Raw genomic sequence first — 25,502 nt, 5'->3', positions numbered from 1 at the left:
CATCGTAGATGTATTAAGCGATATGTAAAAGGGGAATATTATTATTATCATTACGGAAATATTATTATGTGAGCAGTCTTTTGATTACTCGTCTTCCTTGACATCTATTATTATCCCCTTTGTCTGGAGATTTTATCTTTATGTTGCGTATTTATATACCTCAATCACATCTCTTTCTGTATCCATGTAATACATTGTAGCCAATTCCAAACTGAAAATAAATCAGTCTATGCGAGTCTAGACTCTTTTGTTTAATGTGAATTATAGAGTTTTTTAATGGAATTTTTAGAATGAAATTCAGATCAATTCAAACTGTAGCAGTAGCTATAAAATAGAGCAGGTCTCACTTTACATTGGTTTTCAAACTTTGATGTCTGTGAAATTAAACTTTTACTAACAGTGTGATCCAAAATTGTTTTAGTTAATCTATCAGACAAAATTAGACAATAATAGATTTTTCTTGACATCTGTGCACAAACTGACGGATTGCTAGCGTTCGGTTCTTATCTTGCCTCATATCCTTCTCTTTGCTACTGTAGGTTACATAAAGATGCTTTTCTTCCATTCCTTTTCATAAAAGTTAAGTGCCTTATTTCCATCATTGTTGTTCTTTCTCTACAGTTCTTCCCTTATTGTTAAATGTATATTCAAACATTATCCATAATAATTAATTTGAGAAGATTACAGACAAAGTGATGACAATAAATACCAATATGCATTTGTGAATTTTATTTGCTCAACTTTGTGTTGAATACATTTTGTGAAAAATAAGTGTACAATAGATAATAAAATACATGATTGTTTTGACTCGACAATAAGTGAAATTACATATACAGTACATAGGAATGATATTCAAATGATTATTCTCAAACAGACAGTGAATATAACAAAAGTACTTTTACATTTGATATAATCTTGATTTGATTAAAAAGATTTTTTCGCATGTACATGTAATAATAATTATAATAATATGATAAAACATCAAACAGTTATTTTGTCTTGATATACTAGCCTTCTGTCAAGTTGTTCTTGAACTTTTGTGCAGCAGCTACAAATCTCCTTGCATAACAAATCATCACACACTGAACCACATGGAAATCACATTTGGTTTAAAAATAAATACAAGGTTATAATCTTTCAAGTACTTAAGTCTATTTTTATGCTGCTTTCATTGTCATCTCGTTCCCCATGATTTCCAAATGTTCAAATTTCCATGACAAAACATGATACATCCATGAATGCTGTATAAGCTATAAAATTTGCTTGATGATCCGATAAGACCGATATGTTTAGAAATGAAAGATTTACATCACAACTAAAAATAAGCTATGAATATTTATCATCAATGTTACAATAGGCCATTTTCGTAATGTAACCAAATTTAATGCATAAGTCTTTGTGAAGTGCCTCAATACAAATTATTTCATTCACCTGATAAGAATAATAGTATTTCAATAGACAGAATCTGAACTGCATACATTAGTTGTTGCCAGGTTGGACAAACATTATGGCTTGACCTACCTAGCAACACTTAATATATTTAGCTGCATTCTAACTATTGAAATACTATTATTCTTATCAGGTGAATGAAATAATTTGTATTGAGGCACTTCACAAAGACTTATGCATTAAATTTGGTTACATTACGAAACTGGCCTATTGACTTTTCTTTCATCCTGAAGATGCTACATTTATTTCAAAATGCTTGTTTTTGTTGTCATGATTTCTTCAGTGAATGCAGTGTTTCAATAGTTAAAATGAGAGTACGGTATGCATTTATTTTTCATGTCTTTTTTCAATATTATTAACATTTTAATATTTTATCCATGTCATAATATCTGAAGCTTATAAACTAATAGTTAATCTTTTAAAATAAATTATTTTCTTCTACAAACCAACCAATAGAACCCATGTCCTACAAGCCATTAACATTTTGGAAGCATATTTATAATCAAGACCCAAGTTATTATTTTTTTTCTTCAAATTTTTCAATGTCACTCTACATTACAGAATACTAATCTACAATCTTCACTGACTGTTATATGAACAGAAACTCTCAACTGATCATGGTTTAACTAACATCAACAAGTTGTTACATTGAAAAGAAATAAACTCAAACTTACAAGATACAAGTACGATGTGCTCAAACTCAATGGTTTAAATGTGGAGGTGGTATTTTTTGGCAATTCTTGTTTTATAAGTCTTATAAATTACCTTAACAAAATATATATAACACTACATATCTGAAGGAAATTCTGTAAATTTGAACTATTTCCATTTTGATATATGTTTTATCAAGCGTGAGAGAAGAACATATCACAGCACTAAAATTGTTATAAAATTGGAAGACAATTATGAATACATCAGATGTTGAACTTTACCATGTTTTTCGGGGGACTTGTGTTTCTAATTTTTTTGCTTTACGTACATACAACCATTAATAGATAATAACTTTTGCTTTTATGAATAGATTTTCCATTTTTTGTCAAAAAGAAATGTGCAAACAAGAATACTTTTAAAAGTGTGTCACAGGCAATTCAGGTGAATTTTGTTAAGTATTTGATGAGCAAAACATCAATGCATTAATCTGTCTTGCATGTTTTGTGCATGAAAAAATAGAAAAAAAGATGGTGCAACGTGGGAGTACAACGCTAGACATCTCTTTTGTCAATATAGTTATGATTACTAAGCATATTTCCTTTGAGTGCCCTACATAATGTTTATACTATGCCTGATACCCATCAGTTTATGCCCTTCCTTGATCTATTTTTTTTGCTTTAAAATTTAAATCTTTTTCCTATGAAACAATGCATGAATATAAAAAAATAGACACTTGTTATGGATTTATACTACATGTACATACATGTATTTACGTTTGTATCATCATTCAGTGAAGAAATTGTGAATGTCTCGCATAAAAATACTGAAAGATTACACACACAAACATTTGATAAATAAAATGTCACTTAAATTATATTTACATTCAATAACCTTGCAAAACCATTGCAATAGAATAACTAAATCTTTGAAAACAAGTGCTCTCACTGTGTTTGGCTAATAAAATAATGTGAAAAAATACATCTTCTTTATCTTAATTTCTCTCCTTTCTTACATTGAAGAGAATTTATCAAACGATAATTGTGAAAAGCATTTTCTCTCAAAACATGTGGACAACAGGCATAGGTGTGAAACAAAATTTCAAAATCATAACAGTAATTCAAATAGAAACCACAAAACTATGGTTATGTAAACAATGTAACAGACATTTTCAATTATTTGACTCTAGGGCCCAATTTCATCAAAATAAATAGTTATCAATATTAAATAAATGCTTGAATTCTAGGTAATATTTGCTCTCTGCAGCCAATGAAATGCAACAATTTCAGTAGCTTAAAACAGTTGGTGTTATTGAAAAAAAGTTTTATGAAAAATGCCTCAGATGAAATTTATGAAATTCTCATACAGTAATATGAAAATTAAAAAAAACTGTAGCGCACATATAATATGCAATTTTATGACTATTGCTTTGATAATACTCTTATAATAGTGGTGAAATAAATACTATAAATACTTCATATGTACTTCAGTCCATATCAATTCTCAGTTTACATTAATTGAGCACAATAATTTTATTAACTTCTTGTGCGGGAAAAGAGTTTTTTTTTCTCTTGCAAAAGAGCACAAATGTTTATAATTACCTTAGATTAAATTTATCAATCAATAACTTAAATATTCAATCTAAAATAAATACCAATAATTCATTGGCAATAATCAAATATGTGTACATTCATTCTTCATGATCAGTGTTCAAACATTTTACTATCTACAACAAACTTCTCATTCCTCATTCTAAAGAACAAAAGTATCATAATTATTACTTTAACATACATGTAGAAAGAGCACTTTGTGGTATAAATATATGCAATAGGCACATCTTAGAGCATTAAATACTAAGTTATCAGTGATAAGACATCGTTGAATATGTTCTTGTCTAAAAAGTGGGAAGGACTAAGTAATGCACGCCAGCACACATTACAATAATCAGCCAATTAAAAAAAGGGAGGAGGGCTAGAAAAATACAATATAGCATCTTCAAGTCAATTGAATCTTTTTCTTAAAGGTAAAGCTTAATACACGAAAACACAAGTTATCCCTTTAATTCTGACTAAAATTTGTCACGTCCAAATTTATGCTTCCAACCACAACTAAAGTTTCTTTGTCCAACACGACTTCCGTATATTTCAATGAATCTCCAAATTCTAATGCCAATGATTGAGGTAATTAAATAAAAAATACTTCAAAAAAGTCCATATGAGGGTATAGTGTATAGGTGTAGGCCTATTTATAAATAGATAAAGAGCAGTAATTTTTTTAGTAAAAGATGCATTTCTACATTTCTATTTTCATAAAAAGATAGCTAGAAGTCAATTTGAAATATAGAACAAATTTCAGTGACTAAAAGTAAATGGATTTTAGTTTTTATCTGGCAATTCCCATGAAATTTATACCAAGCCCAAACACAAAATACTGATTGTCATACAAGGTAGTCTTTATGAATGTATAAATGAAATAAAAATGATCGTCAAAAAGATCTTGCTCTGAGCAAGCTCATCCCAAATCTTCAGTTTGAGAACAATGTGTATAACGTAAATGTGGTGAATGCATTTATATGAATACAATTTTTGTCTTCACTAATATAATTCTAAGAAAATAGAATACATATTCTGCTTTTCAGTGCACAAACCTGTATGCATGTATACTGATCAAAATAACTACAAGGCAGATAATTTCTAAAACAAATCGTTTCTCTTTTTCTTCATCTATAATGTCCTGATGACTTTAACTAATGTACAAAAATACCAAGGTGATAGTGATGTAACATTTATTGGAAGTGCTTTTTTTTAAAACTTCTCATATACAGAAATACATGTATATAGAAGTTTTAAAATTAAGGTCACAATCTCTCCAATGTCTTGGAAGCATGATGAAATAAGTTTGTCTAATATTCTTGCAAATGTAAGGCACACTTTGAGGAAGAAAAAAACACACGCTGGTCTCATATCTTTGAAAATCCATACGGCACTCTTGGAACTTTGTTTCAATCCTTTAATATATTCAGCCCACTTAGATAAAAGTTCAGCTTGAATACAAAAAACAACAACCTGAGAACAAATGTGAAAATAAAAAAATATGAAACATATTTTCAATTTTCAAAGCATATAATACTTGCTTCTAAATGCTTGAATATATGGAAAAGTTGCTTCTGCCAAAATGTAATAACTGTCATGTTCTTGAATAACAAATAACCAATTACCTACAGGAACTGTAAAACAAACAACACATTACCCAAAGGCACTCATGCACATCCATTTTGCTTCAAATCCAGAACCTTTTGTTTATGAGACCTCTGCTGTACCACTAAGTGATGAAGCCTCGGACTTGAAAAAGAAAACAACAATATTGTACAGTGAAACCATAGACCACTCAAGGGAGACAAGTAGAGAAAAGGGGGTCTTTGTAGGCAGGTGGTCTTTGCATACAGGTTCCTTTAGTTCAGGTTTCGATGAGAACAAAGTTTCAAGGAGAACAAGTTTCAAGGGAGATGAAAAATAAAACGTCTTTATAGACAGATGGTCGTTTTATACAGGTTGTCGCTAAAGCAGGTTTGATTGTCACACCGGATGGAGCAATTTATGTTGCTGAACCTCACCAAGCTAGAGAGCCTCAAAGTTATTGCTGAATCTACGATTGTCATGACGACCATGGCACCCTAACCAGCTGGTCTCTACTCACTACCAACACGACGTAGGGTGTTGACTGGACTGTCCTGCAATGAAACCGTTGCTGGGTGTGTTGCCATGGAAACCCTGATTGGCAATGGATGTCTGGGTGGTGAGGGAATCCTTATTGGTTTTGTTGAGATCTGCAAATCAAAGCATACATAAATCTCTCTTTACTATTATATTACATTTTATACCTTTTCATTTATTTCCTTATAAAAAAAACCGCATATTGCAAAATACAAGAGGAAAAAAATATCACTTACAATCAATTATGATACCTGTACCTGGATTCATTATAAATTCATCAACAAAATGAGCAGTTATTAGGTAATTTGCAAATGGCCACTAATCTGAGGAAGGCATTAAAACTTAAAACCATACACATGCACACCTACGGGCAAAGAGATAAGTAGATGAAAATAATATATTTTTTTAATAGGGATACTGATCTTACCTGATATAGCGAGTAACATCTTTCTCCTTGCTCCAAAGGTTGTGATTCCAAGCTCTTTTAGGTCTCTATCGGTGAGTGTGAGGAATGTTGACAGATCAATCTGGAAAAGAGATGATAATAAGTCACATACAGTGCCATGCATTTTGAATGGAAGTGGGTTGAAAGATGTCCTAGACACCCTTTAGAGCATGAACCTGTACCACGCAACCAAGTTTAAAATTAGACTTGAAAATTGATGTTATTTAGCAAAGTTTAAAATTGAAGCCTTTGCTACAATTCATTCTTGCAATACTTTGGTGAGATGTTTAAAATCTTAATTGTAGTTTAATTGCCTCCTTCCACCTCACTAAATCAGGAAAACTAGTTATTAAGAATGTTAATGTTAGTGCAATCTGGGTATAACAAACACGGAGGAGGCACTATGGCTCAGTGGTAGAGCAGTGGTCTCATAACCGGGAGGTCTGGGGCTCGGAAACTAGTCGATGTGCTAGTGCTCTTTGGTAAGGCATTAATCCTCATTACCAAGTTCCTCAAAGAAGACTTAAAGCCGTCAGTCCCCTGGTCGCTTACTTACAAGCATACACATGCTTTCTTAGCAGTCATGTAAAACAAATAAATATTTAAAATTAAAAAAAAAGTAAATGAGAAATCTTAATGTACCTCTTGCTGCTGAAAGACATCTGTATATTTTCCAAGGCCAAGGTTCATGAAGATGTCACCGAGGTCAGGTCGGGATGAGAGGGAAGCGTTGAGGTCATTCGCAGTCCACAATCCCTTGCTTGACTTGGGCAACGTTGTACTCTCAATGTAGCTACTGCAGCTTACGTCACTGAATGTAGCTGCAAGAAGGGATGAAAAATGAAAGAATTGAGTTTGGGAGAACTTGTAAATGAATATATAAAATCACTGGGAGCAAAGTCATCATTATCATCATTGTTACCATCATCATCATCATTATCACTACGATCATCATCAACATCGTCTTCGTCCTTGTCAATATCATAGCTACCATTGTCACTACCATCAACCATCACCATATTCATAAGCTAAAACATTAGTGGACTCCCTCATCAACCTTGTCATCATCATCATCATCATCATCATCATCATCAATATCAACATCATCTTGAAAATTAATTAAATCCCACAGGTATGCAGGTCCCTCAGGGCTTAGGCTCTGCCAATCAGACAGTTCTGCAGCCTGTTCTTTCTCAAGGGAATCCAGATGCAGCTTCTGTACAGTCAAGTATAGTAGGATATCCCACCGCTGCCACACCCTGACTTTGACATCTCATATTATGTGAATCGTTGCAGCCTTTACGCCAGAAAATTTGGTAGTATTTTTGGTTCTTACTTTTCTTCTTCTTGACATAGCCTGGTGTGGAGTCAAAGCCATTATTAGGGGCATCGATGGGAGGAGGATCCCCATTCAACCTGTCAGGAGGCCATGTGCTGGTGGTCGAGGTGGTGGTTGATGAGGAAGGAGCCTCTAAATGTTCACCGCCTTCTTGGTTTGGTGTCTGAAAGAGAAAATTGCATATTCAGATTTATATTCAAGAAAGGTGCATTTTGAATTCTAATTATATCTCACTTATACTTCATTCAAGTCAATTATTTTCCTCACAGCTCATGAAGAGATTTAGTAATCTGTGTTTATATTGATTTAAGAGAAAGTTGATCTTGGTACACAACTAAGCCCTTCTTTTTATGTAAATCGTCCTCACTGACATAATTAATGATAACAATTTACTTCTCAAACTTAATAATGTATTTAATGATTACAATTTACTTCTCAAACTCAATAATGTAATCTCGCTAAGGTAGTAAAGTTTGACGTTGATGTGTCTTGAGACATCTGAAAAATTAGACAGAAGAACAGACAAGGGCAAATATGAGAATAGATAGACAAGCCAAAACAGTATCAACATGCAAAGACGTTAGCTACGATCACTTTTATACCTCATATGTTGTAGGGAGTGGATTAGAATCCATCTGGAAGAGAGAGAAGCCATTGGTCCTCCTTGCCTCTCTGATGGCTGACTCTGGCATTGATTTGGAGAATCCTAGACCACTCCATAGATCAGTAGGGACACGAACCTCTGGAACCACTGGCTTCTTCTTCATAGCTAAGCAACAAAGATACATTGTGGTGAAAGTGTGTACCATTTACAATATGGGGCAGAATGGCTATCAGTAAATCTATCCATTTCAAAGAAATTTTAATATTATTATTGAAGTGTGTTTCATTTACAATATGGGGCCAAATGGCTCACAGTAAATCCATCCATTTCAAAGAAATTTCTTTGTAGAGGATATAACATATGGCCCGTCCCATAATTCTGTATGATAATCTCATAACACTTCTGCCTCCAGTTATTCATTAATTTTTCAAAAAAGAAATTCTATTCTAGGAAACACCTCTGCCCACATTTTAACATTACGGTATTATGTTGAGCTGCAGTTGTGTGCTATCAAATATGTCATGGGAACACATTTGCCAATACCTGCAAATGAACGATTACCATTCAATTCATAACATCAAATAGAAATTCTCCATGACCACATGTAAGATATTTGTGATGATTATAAACTGTGAAATTATACATCTATGCACTTTTCTTATTTGATTTTAATACATTCACTACTGAATTCTTCCATTCCCATAGACTTTAACACAGGAGCCACCCAGCTTCGGTGGGCAATGGGTTAAGGAAACATTAGGCATATCATCCTCAATACCTTTAGTTGCCAGGAACTTCTTCTGGTCATAGTCCTCTCCATATGGAGCAGACTGGAGCTCCTTGGGGTCTCCTCCCTCCTGGTTCTCCTGCTGCTCCTGCTCTAGCTCCCTCTCCCGTCTCCTCTCTCTCCTCTCACAACCTGGAGCTCGCTTGTCGGAGCTGTCGGAATCGCATCCCGACTCGGAAGACCTTGTACCGTATCCACTACAAAAAGGAAAAATTGTATAAAGTTATGAAATTCTATGAATGCGAGTGTCTTATAATGTATATGTAGCTCGGCTAAGTTTTGCTTTAATTCATGTCACATAACTGCAGGGCCCTCAATAAGAAGAAATCAATACCGATTAGGCTACCCAGGGTTACTAAGACCATATCATATTACTACAAGTGTATTTATCATTCAATTTGTGCACATTATGTTGCTATATATAGCATCTTCAAACTCATGGTTCAGTATAAAACAACACCTGTATCTTTGGCACATAAGATATATTTGAACCTTAGTTGTAATAAAGATTCTTTTAGAGTGCACCTTAAACCCACTAAGGAAAATAGAGGAAGTTGACTGTGTGGGATTTTGTTTTAATTTGAGGTATTAGAAACAAATCCCTCTCATTCAAATCTATGGGTCAGAAACTGGGTGTTTCCTGTGGGTAGCATTTCTCTTTGCAATTATACATGAATAAATGATTCACCATACAGGTAACTATCTACTATGTAAAAACTATATTGCAAATAAACACAAAACTTTTTGAGATTAGATATCATCACCTGTTGTGCATACTTACTTGAGAGTGACACTACCATTGCTGTTAGAGAAGAGTGAGACAGACGATTCGTCTGGAGTGAGTGACCTTCGACCTCCGCCCAGCATGCTGGACAGGTCATGGCTGCTGTTGTTTGGTGAGAACTTTGTGTTCTGATTGGTGGGTGAGAAAAAAAAAAACATTTGATGAATTCACTCCGTGCGTGCATATAGGAGGAGCACTTGGAACGTGACTTGCGACAAAAGATAACAGTGTTTCAACATTTACAAACTCACAGAATGAGCACAGAACACATGGAATCATTCTAAAAGGAAAGTACCGGTAATATTCATAAACTCACCTCCTCCCCCCCCCCCCAAAAAAAATGACGGTTTAGCTTGAAAGCAAAAACTGGCCCTTTTTTCAATAAAGCATATAAAATAAACCAATTTCAAATATTCTCAATCGAGTTCATTTAAAATGGATATAACAAATTGCAAATTCTTAGAGGATTCTTACATTGTTGATTCTGATATTATTTCTGAGCAGCCAACTTTCCCCACCACAATGTGAATGTAAACATAGTCAACAAGAACATCACATCTTTTTTTGGCATCAGCACCAAACTTCTTCTATAATTGAGCATTCTTGTCAATAGATTCATAATTGTTGCAAACATTTTTACAGATTGTATTTCACTCACTTGAAGTTTCAGACTGCTACTTGGAGATAAGTTGTTGTTCTGTGCCAGCACCAAGTCCACAAAGCTTGTAGGACTTCTAGGCATACTATGACCACTGCTGCTGCCGCTGTGATCAAGGTTCCGATCGGAGGACTGACCCAGCTGACCCAATGGGGGCGTTACCGTGGTGATGAGGTCAATGGAGCTGGCATCCCTAGGGGTCAGGGGTTGACTACTTCTATGGTTGGACGGGTAATGTGTATCTGAATGGACATAAGAAAGGAAAGAAAGTATTAGGTGACGTTCTCAGATACAAAGTGTGGAATGTTTAAAGTCAGATTAACAGATTAACAGATTTGCATGATGAACCATACATTTGTCTGTTCAGAGCGACAAGGGTGTTAAGTCTGTGTTAAACTATCTGAGTTAACACCCTTCTCGTTCCAAACAGATGAATTATAAGTTATCCATAGCTTGGTATGGTTTTAATGATTACATGAATTCATGAAATATCTGGGTATCATATCAAATGCATTGAAACCCTTGTATGGCAGTCTGATTCAATAAGCAATATATATTTTTAACAACAATTTTGTTGCCTCTTAAGTGAATTTTGAAATTGTTTAAGGATTTCAGCCAGTGAACACATTTTGTAACTCACGCCTTACTAATAATACATAATTAATTTGAATGATATATAATGAGATATAATTTCAAAATGGATATATATATATTTAGCCATATGTGATGATATCAATCATACCTGTATTTGGTACTTGTGTCATTTGCATGCTTTTCAACTGCATCATCAAATCCTTCATGTGGTTGTTATTATTGCACATACTAGTGAACTGGTTTCTAGCAGTGATATCGTTGAGCTCCAGCTGAGCTAGCTGTGATGTCATTGGATCGCGCTTGGCGAACCCTGGGGGCGGAGGCGGCTTGTGAGGCGTTGTCGTGTACAAGGATGCTTCGGAGAATGGTGGCTGGGTCGTTGATGAAGCAGCCGTACTGGCCATGTTGAGATTGTTGAAGAAATCCTGGGGAAGAGGTGGAGGTGGAAGGCTGGTGTTGACGTTCATCTGGTGAGGAGGTTGCTGTTGAACGCGCACTTGGTTGAGGGCACCTTGCATCTGCTGCATGGTGGCCTGAAGTGTCTGTTGAGGTAGTAATGCAGGTGTAGGGAACACCTGTGTCTGGGTTGTCGATGGTTGCGGCATGGATGCAGCAGAACTAATCTGTAATGGTGTCTGTTGAATACTGGTGGCAGCGGTGGGATTTCCTACTATACTTTGAGAAAGAACAGGCTGCAGAACTGTCTGATTGGCAGAGCCTAAGCCCTGAGGGACTGGCATACCTGTGGGACTAGTGGGAAGGGCAGTCTGTAACGTTGGCATACCCATCGTTGGGTTGGCCGCTGCAGCTTGAACACTGCCAGCAACCTGGTTAGTTGGCAGCGTTGCCTGCAAGGGAGTGACATTAGGGATGGTGTGTACAGCGGTTGGAACGGTGGCAGCGGTGGGATTTGAAGGTGACATCGAGGGTTGGTGACTATAGGATTGGATGCAGCATTGGCAGTGAAGCTGATGGATCCCCTAGGGGATGTCAGCAGGAGAGGATTCACAGGCTGCTGTACAAGTACTGGAGTCATTGTTGCATTCGTCAAACCTGCAAAACAGAAACAGAATCCATGAAGAATTTTTTGCACAGAACAAGAGGATCAAGTTCCTAGATATGTAAGTTAAATATCACCAATCGACTTCTATCACGATTCCTTCATAAATACATAGTCAAAGGCAAAGATAATCAGAATGCAAAGAGCAATGGTTTACAAAAAAAACGTAACTCATTGATATTACTGAAGCTTCTTTATAAAAAAAAATCAAACACATTTGTGAATATACAGTTTTTTCTTCATATTTATACATTTATATAATAACATACATTTCTTCATATATAAGAACATCTGCATGTAGTACTAAATCACTTTCTAACCACACACAAAATATTATATTGAGACGGAACTGCAAAGTGTCCATCATAAATCTTTTAGGTGCATGCCAAGGAAAGAGCTCTGTTTCAAACCTGAGGCCAGACTGGTAGGTATGTTCTGTAACGTCCACTGAGTTGGTGTGGTGGACGTGTTGGTGAGGTGTAGTGCATTGCGGTTATTAAGGTTAGCTAGTCCGTTAAGACCGGGGAGGACCGTGGTAAGACCGGGCATGGTGCCTTGGTGGTGGGGGTGACCCAGAAGACCTGGAGAGGGTGCAGAGAGGGGTGCAGGGTGCCACAAAATATATCACAGCAAACTTTAAATTTGAACTTAGCACCCAGTGACCGCCCTCAAACCCCCGATCAGTTATACAAGGAGGAGAGACTACAGTACAGACTTCTACAACAAGTGCAATAAAGTAACAATCACAGCAGAAAAGCAACATTGTATGGGAATGAGTTTGACTAAATGATTTACAATATGGATCCAGAAAATACAAGTAGCATTGAAACTATTTGTGCATTTTGAGCATGAAACGGCTTATGTTCAAACTACAGCTTATAACCAACATATTATATATCTGGATTGAGTAAAATTTAAAAAAATTATTACAAAATTTAAAAGTGCTTTGTATAAATGATTTTACATGAATTTTGGCGTGATAACTTGATTTAGTGAACAAAAAAGTTAGATAAAACCACATTGATTATCAATAAATCACCCCTTGTTAGCCATGACTCGAAGCTGTAATATGCATACAATAAGTGAGCACAAAACACAAAAAGGCAGTTAGCAACAAACAACATTACAAATACCCCCATTATGAGATAACGGAACAGTCCTTACCAACAGTGCCCACATTATATCCATGTACAGGCAGGCATGTTCCATTCATGCCACGGGAGGGATTGGCGTTGACAGCACAACTTTCACACTCTTGACCCAAGAGGATCTGTCTGGCTCTGTACATGTTCGGAGCGTTCCTCTCAATGCTCTTCACGATGACAGACTGAGATAGAATTTTGAAGAAAACATGAAAATACTTGAATTTGATAAAAGAATTGTTACCGTAAACATCTTTCTACATGAAAATTCAGCACCAAGTTACTTAACATGATATTTTTGGTTGGTTGGTTTGTTTGTTTTACCTGACTACTAAGAAAGCATGAGTTTTCTTGTAATTAAGCAACCAAGGAACCAACGGCTTTAAGTCCTCTCCGAGGGACTTGGTAATGAGGATTAATGCACCAGCACATCAAATTGGTTTCAACCTTAGGACCTCCCGGTTACAAGACCACTACTTTACCACTGAGCCACTTATACATTCCTATTAATTAATTGATATTATGTACCATGTATAAATTGATACATGTACTATGTATCTTTGATAACTTTGCATTAAATAACAAGCCTAGATATCTTGGGCTGAAGTCTTTAGCAAACGATTGTTCTACCGAAAATCGAATTACATCAAACATGTTCATAAAAACTATTTTTTTCCCTCATATGTTGCATAAATGCAACCAAATTAGAGAAGAAAGAGTTCCCTGCCCAGACATATCTCTGAATGACAATGGGCACATGGGCAGGTCTCGACTGTATCCGTTGCTAAGGAATGTTGTGCAAGAGGGTGTGTTTGCACAAGTCAATACTGTCTATTCAAACAGGCTCAACATTCCACTGACTGGTCAGGACTGGTCAGTCATATTTGCACTGGGTGAAAGGAATGTGCAGTGTCCAGTATTCCAGGCAGAAGTCAACGCTTAGCCCACTGAACAACATACATATTCCATAGGTTTGATGTTATGGATCATGCTAAGGCTTGGTTGTCAAAGGGAATGCAAATAATGTAGAACTCAATATTTGTATTTGGCAGCTGAAAAATCACTAAATTGAATGTTCAAATCTACTGAAGACTATTGTCTGGAGAATATTTTTGGATCACAACTCCGTGATGAGACTTTAAAAAAAATAATTAAGTTCATTTGTTTATGATACACTTCATCCTTCCACTTTTGCCAGAAGTCTAGCTCTTTCAACTATACAATCCAACTTCCCTGTTTTTACAACCATTAATCATAATACTCAATTAGATCCTCAAGAATTAGAAAAGAATTAAACTACATTTCTTTTGAAGAATTGTGCTCTTTCAGTGTGTACATCTAAATGGCAAATAGGCACTAAAAATGATATCTAAGGAGTCATTTTGTACAAATATCAACTTGTTAAAACTCTCCTGCAGTCCAATACTTGAGATGGACATAACAAAATCATAACGGAAAGAGAGCAATATATTCCAGGTTAGACTTACTTTGTTTGGTTGCTTTGGTTTTGGTTTGATACTGATGAAGATATCTAGCTGTTCCATAAGCTGAGCCAGCTTGGTGGTATGAACCTCTACCTCCTCCCTCATATCAAACATCAACACCAACGGAAGGCATCCCTGTAGTCATGGTAACACACAATAAAAATTTCTCATTAGTGAAATATGCAGTGAATATATGGAGGCTATGAGAATGCCAATCGATCTTATTGTTGTAAATGGCAAGATAACCAGGAAACACCGTACACAAGATCAGGGGGGTGTTTCACAAACACTAAGATCGACTTTAAGTTGGACTTAACTATGGCAGGTCGTTCATGCAACTAGTTGCTCTCACCATTGGTCTCTCAACGGACGTCACAAATCTATAGAATTTAAGTTTGTTGATAGTTCATTGTTGAAGAAAAAAGTTATCTACATTGTAATCTTAAGTTATATTTAAGACTTTTTCCCTTCAACAATGGTGAAAGCAGGGACGACATGCCATAGTTAAGTCCAACTTAAAGTCGATCTTAGTCTTTGTGAAACCCTCCCCAGGTGTTATACCACTCACTTTAACCCATTGACTACTGAATGCCATCATTCCCATAGGCTTTAATACACGAGCCACCTGGCTCAGGTAGACTATAGATTAAAAGATAGAACTTGTGGGTGAAAATGCCATAAAGTAGCTATCTGGGTGCATCTTGAATGAAGTGTCTCTAATTGATCTCATCATATTCCTGTCTTTGTCAAAAATACATACCATATTATTCAAAAGACATGTCATGGTCTGTACATATTTTTGCAATGGTCATTAGCTTGTGCAAACACAAACTTTATATTATTTTTAATATGTAACTGATTCTATAGACTCATAGGATGAAAAAAAAAGTGTTAGTGTTGAATTTATCTTAGTCAGAATTGTCAAGTCTTTCAAAAACAATAATACATTTTTAACAGCATTTCTCTATGTTTGATCATCTAGGATTTGGTTCAAATGACATTATCTTGAAAATAAGGTCCCTATTCGTGAAGACGCAGTAGCAGAGAAGTTGGGGCACTCACCATCAACAGATGCCTGGCTACGATCACAGAGTCGATGCTGCCGGAGACGAAGACTGAACTCTTCTTCTGAGAGCTATTAGGATCAGGAAAGTGAATGCTAGCTCCTGTACACTGAGTGATCTGCTTGATGTTTAATCCTCCCCGTCCCATCATGAATTGATGATGCTGTGGTGAGATCTCAATCTGTGTGCTTACTGGTAATGCGCCCTGACAAACATAACAGACAAGTAGATCAACAGTGAATAATGCATTGAAAGTTATCTATAATATTACAGTTTATAGTAAGTACTGTACAATTTCCCCCGAGTGATTTTCATATTAAAAATTTACTTTGTTGCCAATAACTAGCATTTAGAAGCATCATGTACTGGTGGTACGGCTGTGTGATCTTTATTTGTGTGCTTATTGGTAATGTGCCCTGACAAAATTAACAAACAGATCAAGTTTAAAATTTGAAACATAATTTAATAGAGCACTGCATACAATTCCAAATAGGCTATGGCTACTGGCCAATGCTTTGAATTGGCTTTTTAAAGAAGCAATAAAAGCAATAAAGGGATAACTGCCCCTTTAACAGATATGGGCTAGGACTGGAAAATTAAGACAAAGGTCAGGGATTAAACACACATTACTCTCGATGAAGTGAAACTTCATTTGGCTTAATTCAATGGAGCCTGGAAAATCAATGCATAAACTTTGACTAGCCTTAAAATGGCTAAGATTAGTTCTAACAATCATTATCATGATTCACATGTTGTAACTTTGGTGGGAATTCTCCTCATTTTATCATCATTGATATCATCATTTCAATTCCATTCCAATTCTCAGCAAGCTCTTACTTGACCTATTGCTCTACTCACCCCTGCTGCCCCAGTCAAATGTTCCATTAACCTGGTTGTCCCTTCCTTCATCCCTCTGGCGTTGTTAGCTGCACCCCTCACCGTCACTGTAGTGGAATAGCCCCGGCCCCTTTGTTTCATATTGACAGCAACCTTGTAGGTCTGTACTATTTCTTGCACGATGGGGGAGTTCATGGAGGGGACCGCCCCCATTGTAATTGGCAGCTCAAATATTAGCACTAGTGGTAGTAATTCCTGGAGGAGAAAATATTTTGAAAAGTCTGGAATACATCAGCAAATTCAAATGTTAAATTCATAGTAACACTTCTTTTCTTTGAGAATCTTTTGTTTTCATATTTCAAAATGTAGTAGCTTAATTAACATGTACATTTTTCCATAAATAATCAGAACATAAAAGAAAAGTTGAAACAAATTCCAGTAAAGTTCAAGTATGAACAAAAATCATTGCATACAAGATAGGTCCACATCTAACCAAGATGAGCACTCAAAAAAATATCCATCCTGATTTAGGGTGATTGATGGGTGAGTAGTGTTACTTTTTTGTCATCAAATTAAAAAAAGGTTTCACTGTGAAATGTTAGTTTATCAAATCTTACAAATTCAACATCAAGGTCCATATTGCTGAAACAAATCTTAGTTCAGTCACACTGCATACATACTTACAGCAACAACATGTCTTGTTTACCCATGGTAGCCTCATCAGTATTAACACTGTTCTCTCTGAGGACCCTGCAATCATATTATTACCCCGGCTTTGAATAACAATATGAAGATTTAGGGTAAATGAACTTTGAAACCACTTTACAAGAATACACAAAATGACAAAAAATACATCATCCACCATCCTTTCCTATGTCAGTAATTACTCACCCTGATTTTAGCCCGTGCTTGCTCCACGCCAGCAATCTGTCCCGCTATGGAGACCTGGTTGCTCTTCTCCTGCTGACTGCCTCTGTTAGAGTCCGGGAAGTGGATGTGGCACTTGGTGTCGTCCATTACCCTCTTGATGATGGCGCCCCCTTTGCCAATAACGTGAGAGTGCTCCGTGTACGACACGTCCATCTTCAGCGTCACACGGTTACTCTAAAAGTAGTACATATAGGAGTGATTGGTATAGTTTTTACAGATTAGAGAATGTTACTCCACAAGAGTAATTGTTATGATCAATTGCAATAGTCCCTCAATTTCATTAATACTATTAAGATATCTTTACAATGTGACATCATAATCTTCAGAGTATACTCTGTGACTTTAATACATTGAGCTTACAGGAATGGTTTATGGTCGAGAGAATTCACTTGGTGCGTAGTTCTTGCAGTATCTTTAAAATTATAAAATACATGAATATATTAATTTCCAATATATGTAACAGGTTTATCTAAAAGGTGGAGTATGTACTAGTAGTAGTAATGGTTTATTCAACCGCGGCTCGAGGGCTGAATTACAGGTTATGTAAAGAATAGCATCATGGATTTCTGTTCAATCTAATTTTAAATGGTTTATCACTTACCTTTGTGTCTAGAACCGACATGATTTTTTCCTTGGCAGCTGCTACATGAAAAAGTTTCCCCGCCACTTTTATGTGAGGGTCTGAAAGTGAAACACAAGTGAAAGAATTTCATTGGGATTACTTTAGAGCTTTTAAGAATATGACAAAGGTCAGATAATGCTATTTTGTCAAAGCTCGTTGAGTTGACCCCGACAGTAATTTAAAAAATATTTCAACCTTTCAAAGAAAAGTGAAAATGGGGGAGGGGAGCTACACTTCCAGAGCTGAAAAGAACTTTATGGTAATGAATTTAAAAGACTTGATGAAACTGCTAATCATTTCAATGATTATCAATGTTTGATTTCAACACTATAAGCAGAAATGAGTCAAAGTGGAATGAGGAAGGGGTAGGAGGAGATGCTGTAAATGATTCCATGATAAAATACTTTGTAAAGTTCTTATGAATCTCCTAGTTATTAGACGATTGTATGCGCTTTCACTATATAATCATGAATACTTTGATCATTACAAAATGTTAAACATCATGAAATTGAAAATGTTCCCTTGATATGTTCCCATTTTTATGAGAAAAAAATTCATATAAAGACAAAGAAACAGAGTTGTAATCCCCACTCTTGGAAGAAGAAAAAATTCTCTTCTTCAAATTCAGTAATTGTTAAATGACTTAAAATAGATGCACTTTAAGTGAATGTACATAATAATAAATAATAATAATAATAGCCTAATAGTCCACTCCAAATTTTATTAAACCGAAACGGATATTCTTTTTGCCCAATTGATTGTGAGCCCGGCAGCCACTGAGCAATATGCATTCTAAAGTGTTTCGACTAGAAGCGCATAAAGTCTGGATCTAAATTGTTCACAGTAATATGTTAAAAACTTCTCTAGATTATTCCTTTATCCTTAAATTACAAACACAAATAATCAAAAATTTCTATTCATGTTTTTGCGCCCTTTTGCCAGGCACATGACAATACAAAGGAATTTACACACAACATTATCTACATATGGTAACAATACATCTATTTCCTGCTATCAGGCTAAAAACGTCACCTCTTGTGATCTAGCTTATCTGCTTTTAAACATTCAATTCATCTGCATACAATGGACTTCCATTGCACAAAACATTTTATGTGACATCTTTGGCAAAGCTTCCACCAAGGACATTCACAGATACTCAATAATTATACCATGTCTGGCTCCAAAGAACATCATGTACAATCATGTTTTGTCCACTGTGAACTAACAAGTGATTTGAAGAGCGGTGATCAAACACTTTGGTTTGCCTCGACTCTGTGAAGTGAGTTTTGTTTCTGTTGGTGGATGGACCCTGAGAGGAGGCTGTGTTTGAACATGATTTGAATGCCTTGTATAGCACAAGGTCTCATACAGATCAGACCCCCCCCCCTCCCTCCTTTGGAGTTTGGAGCCTTACAAAACTTTATAAATATGGGGTTTATACGCATAACATAAGGCATATTTTGCTGACTTCAATGCAGGGGTAACAAATATATATAACAAAAAGATACAATCTTACATATGTTAAAGTAATTTAAAAAAAAGTATAATTTCAACCACAAATAACCCCCCCCCCCCTCCTTGGAGCCTTACAAAACTTTATAAATATGGGCTTTAAATGCATACTGTAAGGCATTTTTGATGACTTCAATGCAAAGAACACAAGTATATTACAAAAATGATACAATCTTACATCTGACATTATTGTAAACAAGGAAATAGGTTCCAATCTTGTTTTCCTATAACTTCTCCCTTTCACTTTATCCTGTAGCTACTTGGTGAGGATTAAAGAAGACTTAATAGTCTACTTAAGTAACCAACTTCTAAATAAGGGAATGGTATTACTGATACCATACACTCTATAGAATAGTGCTCTTCATTTCATAATCTGCTTGTTTTCCATGTGTTTACAGCCAATTGAGTTACCCTTATGGAATGGCAAGTATTTTCTTTGTTGCTAATGGCTAGTCTACAAATCATTAGGAATTTACCTATACAACTTTTTATTGTACAGTACTATCATAGCAAATGAAAATGCATGTGATAAAGGTGTACAAATCCAAATTGATTTTGTACTTGCCTACTGCCGAAGGGTATGAATCTATACATTTGATTTTCTGATAAGATACAAAACCTTATGTGGGCAACCATTCCAATTTTGCTATTTCATAATTTTATCCTTTCATTTGTTTTATTTTTTGGTATTATTTGTATTTAACCACTCTTTGATTGCTGTCTTTGCCTCTCTGCATGGTTGCCTGTTTGCCACATGTGCACATTTGCACAAAGCAAGGTGATTGCAAGCAGGGCAATTCATGCATGCATGCTGAACCAGAATGAGCAAACTCCAACGTTTTTTGTGGTTTTTCCAGTAGTGTGAATAGCAGTCAAAAAAACAAAACACAATAGTTTTTACAATTGATTTTGGGGCTGGACAAATGGGCCTTCTCTTTGCTTATTCATCTTTTAAAATAAATTTATCCTTCCCGAGGACCATCCCTGAACTTCTAAAAATACAAATCATCAAAATCAACTCCACATGATTTATAACCACTGCAACATTCAAAGGATATATCCAGGAACTGCTGTGGTTTACTTATTTTTAACATCCCATAATTTGTTCATACATTTTAAAGAGCCAGTTCAGATAATTCTACAACTGTACTATACTATGTAAATCAACAAAAATTCATAGTTTTTTGAAGCACTTTCACAATTAAACTTGTGACATTTTGCTTGGCTCCTGTTCAGACTCAGCAGGATAATGAGCAATCAGCTCCATGTTATTTGTCATCAAACTTGCATTTGCCTGTCCCCAAAATCAAGTAGAAAAACATTAAATGCAGAATTTTCCAGAGAATTTTTTTTCAATCACCATGCAGTTTTGTTATTGTCCATTAGTGTAAAGTTTCTTTATATCAAACTATATTTAATTTCATAATATATATCAAATCGTTTCAAATATCAGAAGACAAAAAATAACTTTCATCTACCTGAATATCTTTGGTAAAAATAATTGTTAGAGGTTAGATTGCCCATAACAAAGTAGAAAAAAACATGGACTGCATTCTGAAATTTCTGATGTGTCATAGCATTATCATAATTATCGTGCAAGGTTGGCAATATAATAAATCACTATAGTATGAATCACAATAAAGTTCATATAATGTGCCAAGCTTGGTATTATAATACAGAGTATCTTTTCTAAATTCTGAAATTGAATTAACTAGAATATCTAAAAGGATATGGCACCTGCAAAGACGATGCATGTCAGTCCATTTGGTTATTGGAACACTGAATGACTTGAAATTGTACCAAAAAATGATAAAGCAAAATTCTTATACCTACACAAAAAAGGAGGAAGAACATGAGGAAACGGTATCGAGGAAGACATATAATGATGAGGAACATGCTAGGAACAAAAGATAGTCAAATAAAAGAAGACGGAGAGATAAAGAAAGGATAAGGACAGCACTTTGTTATGAAAGTGAGAAAAAAATAATCAAATCTAGTTTCCTTTTCCATGATCGTATAGTGACCAGGAAATAATCAACAAATTGGGTTTAAAAGGATCAGTTTTTTTCACCTGTTTTGCCTATCACCTCTTAAATATGGGCTTACTCTTAGGATTTGGATGTACCCCTGCAATTTTGGGTGTAAAGTAGTAAAGTCTGACATCATTAGCAAAGTACTTAGGATAACACGAGCTAAATCTTCAGACATATTAACAAACTGCCAAAGTTGCTTCCTTGTATATGCTTATTGTCTGTGGAATGTCTTTTTATCACTACTTTTTTTCTTCTCTTCCTCAGATTATTTTCTTCCCAGATTTTACCTCATATAACTAAGCATGGCCAATTAAATAAGAAATTATGTTTGAAGATTGCAGTCGACCCCCCCCCCCCCCCCCAAAAAAAAAAAAAAAAAAAAAAAACTCTGCCTACCTCCGTTTTATAGGCAAGTAGGCCAATATCACAAATGGTAGAGTTTTCAATCACAAAATGCCTTTCTTCATCATGGTGCAATATCCTTCAGTGATATCTAAGGTTACACATCATGAACCCAATTTCAAAGGAAGGAAAATATTTTTCTATATTTGAACCACTAATATCAAATAAATAAGATTGGATTCAAATTGAAGTTTGTCAATAATACTCTCACATTTTGTGAAAGCAAATTAAAATACAATAGCCTGTTTGAGGAAAACAAATATTCAAATGGGCCATATTTATCTAAATTTTTACAACAATCAAAGCTTAAAATTCAATATAATTTCATGATCTATCAAATCATCTTTTTAATCCACATGGTGCCAGCAACTTCACAAATATATTGCAAGGAACATTTGGGAGTTACTTTTTTCAATCAGAAATATTACAGTTTATCTTCATCATAAAATAAGTTATTTTTCTATGATCTCATTTCATAATTCATAAATATGTCTTAATCTAAAGAAGATAGAAGAGCCTTTCTGTTTTTAAAAAGCAAAACAGCACTAGACAGTATAAACATTAGGTCTGTTTCAGCTGCCTGATGAACTAGATACAAATTGAAATCAGGTGAGATTACCATAGCAAAAGACGCTCAGTCTCTTTCCTTTCTCATGCCCATGTTCTGGCCTTCTTTGCATGACAAAGGATCAATGTCATTCTAATCAAAGTCTTCTGGATGACTCAAGACATTATCAGGATTCATTGAGCTAGGAAACCACAACAGTGCTTCTTCCAGTAACATGGAGGTCCATAAAAGAACCACAGGTTGAAATGGATATGGCATAAAACCTCCAGTACTATTCACATTTTCACAATTCGGGCAATGTTTTTTTCAATTTGGTAAAGCCACATAACTGGCAAACATGTTTTTCTTCCATACCATTTGGCATTTGTGTAATTTAGTGAGTGTTTATGTGACTCCTAGCTATTTTACTAAAAAGCTTTTGAATTGAATTGAATTTATTTATTCACGGTAAAACTCACATCAGTCTAAAAAGACTGCTTTTCAGCAAGTCTGTGTCCTATTATTTCTCCTACAACAATACAGATGTCTTCAAGAGAGAGAAAGAGAGAGAGAGAAAGAGAGAGAGAGAGAAAGAGAGAGAGAGAGAGAGAGAAAGAAAGAAAATATAGGCAAACTAATAGAGAAAGTAGGAATAACACTATATGTAGACGGAAGAACTCATTATTTTCAATTTAGTCATACAATCCATCGAGAACCAGAAGGACATTAAATCTGTATTAAAGTACCGGTATATGAGTTAATAACACCCTTCTGGCTCTCAACCGACAATATTAAGTTGGTTCATAAGATAATGTTCTTTCTGCCAGTTGCAACAAAATATATCTGAAGGAGAACATATTTATGCTATTCTTTGTGGTTAGGTCAAAATAGTAATATTTATCACATTGTTAAATAAATTGAGTCTGAATTAAGGTACTAAATGTATGGAGATCCAGATGCTAAATATTCATTAAAAAAATAGAATTTCTTGTTTTTTAACAACAATCATAAAATAAGCAATACATAAATATTTTACAGTAATACTTATATTATACCTACCAAAAACACATACTTATTATATCCCATTTATTTTTGTAAAATAATTTTTTTCAGGTAATATTTCATTTGAACTATGTATCGTATCTATACAACGTTATGTTTTATGTTTATCTGTATAAGGCCCTGCTTTGGTAAATTCATTGCTGTGGGCCATACCTGCCACTTTTTTTTTTTTACATACCTTTGTGTGTGATCTGCGGTATTTGTACTACTATCTTGAGTATGAATGAAAAGTTTCTTTTAAAAGTTACCAACATATTATCTTTGTTGACTACAGTGGGAACCAATAAATATTCAATAGCTATTTCAATTTCGATAAGAAACTTGCACCTTGCTAATAATGTGCAAAATATGCTACATTCAAAAGGATTTCAGTCTATTAAATAAGAAGACACTTACCATAACTAAAGGAGTTCATCAAAACTTGAGGTAGTGGTAAAGTTCCAAATGTAAACCTTCCAAGTTAGTCAATATCAAATAGTAATCCACCGTACTCCTCTTTTCTACACTTTAAACTGTCAGAGGTCTACACTGCATGCATAGGATCTATTGTGAAATCCTATGCATGAGTTCAGATCCTAGCACCACAAACAAGATTGCAAGCTATCTGAACTTGACATCACTGTCATTGTTGGAGAGACAATTCTTGGGAGGAGCTTCGCAAGGGTCGGGTCCCTCCAACCTAGTTTCCTCGCTGAGAACTCAAGCTGTGAAGTGACCACAAAACATTTTTTCCTCTTCTCTCGATATATTTGAAGGAAAACACGACACGCTGTCAGAATATGAAGCCAACAAGTGTCTCTGACCCAGCTCCACGCAGTTCAGGGAATTGCAACCGTCTTCCAACAAAAATACTGACAATACACTTGATCTAGGCAGCGCTAAAGGAGTTGCATCGTGTGGAGTACGGTCTCCTAGGAAAGTTCTACCCCACGTACTCTCCTTCTTGTGTTAATCAACAAACTATGCAAGGAAGCACGACCACCGATACTCCCAATACTATTCCATCCAGTGTCTCCCCGCTCAGAGGAAACGCAAACATTAGCACCCTGATGCCTTGTATATGCATGTGAAAAGACACACTCTCAGCAAAGAGATCTCTTTGCTCTCAGCAACTTCACAATCCAATCACTGCCTCATCTCTCTCTCTCTCTCTCTCTCTCTCTCTCTCCCTCTCTTTATCAGTTACTTTTCTTCTTCAGATTCACCGAGCTTTTCTTCTTCATTACGTTCCTTGGCCTCTTATCCCAAGCACTAAGCTTCTGGTTTAAGTCTCTGCCAACAAAAAACGACACAATGACCCTCTGTAGGTGAATCTATACACTGTACTTCACCACAGAAAGTGATTGGATGCATCAATGATCACAAAGAGAGACTCTTCTCTTTTCCCCTCTCCCTTCCTCTCTCGCTTTCTCTCTTGCTCTATCACCCACTCTCCTCGCACGTATTTGCGAAGGAAGCCAACCGGTGGACAAAGCTGAATAAAAAGACACTGGAAATGCTTCCTCTTATATTCAACCCATCTCAAGCCATGCTATACACAGAAGATTTCATTCCTTAACCCCTTAACTCCTGAATCCTCTCATTCCCCTACGCTTAAATACAGGGTCCACCCATGGTCCACCCATGGTCCAACCATTTCCAGTAGGCGATTGCTTAATATGGAAATCGCTTAGGAGGGTATTCAACCTTTAGTTCTTTAACTAATGGTGGGGTCATTTGCTTTATTTCAGGCAGCTAACGACACCTTCCCACAGAAAAGACATGTGAGCTACTTATACTTACAGTT

The 25,502-nt window shown here is 35.5% G+C and overlaps 1 protein-coding gene across 1 annotated transcript; it reads right to left on the bottom strand.

Moving 5' to 3' along the window:
* Window positions 1-1,938: 1,938 nt before the first annotated feature.
* Window positions 1,939-25,239, bottom strand: LOC100888728 (protein bicaudal C homolog 1). Its single transcript, XM_011667272.2, is given in 18 exon segments — window positions 1,939-5,923; window positions 6,238-6,337; window positions 6,898-7,076; window positions 7,592-7,757; window positions 8,197-8,363; window positions 8,977-9,182; window positions 9,767-9,897; window positions 10,428-10,669; window positions 11,170-11,946; window positions 11,949-12,074; window positions 12,492-12,662; window positions 13,246-13,408; window positions 14,711-14,842; window positions 15,770-15,976; window positions 16,630-16,863; window positions 17,500-17,712; window positions 18,140-18,219; window positions 24,113-25,239. Coding segments are annotated over 18 exon segments (3,444 nt in total). The 5' UTR covers window positions 24,132-25,239; the 3' UTR covers window positions 1,939-5,792.
* Window positions 25,240-25,502: the final 263 nt, after the last annotated feature.

The sequence above is a fragment of the Strongylocentrotus purpuratus genome, unplaced genomic scaffold (assembly GCF_000002235.5).
Source record: "Strongylocentrotus purpuratus isolate Spur 01 unplaced genomic scaffold, Spur_5.0 spur5_scaffold_10, whole genome shotgun sequence".
Classification (NCBI taxonomy): Eukaryota; Metazoa; Echinodermata; class Echinoidea; order Camarodonta; family Strongylocentrotidae; genus Strongylocentrotus; species Strongylocentrotus purpuratus.
Note: the sequence above shows the minus strand (reverse complement) of the source record. Positions and strands in the feature narration are given on the sequence as shown.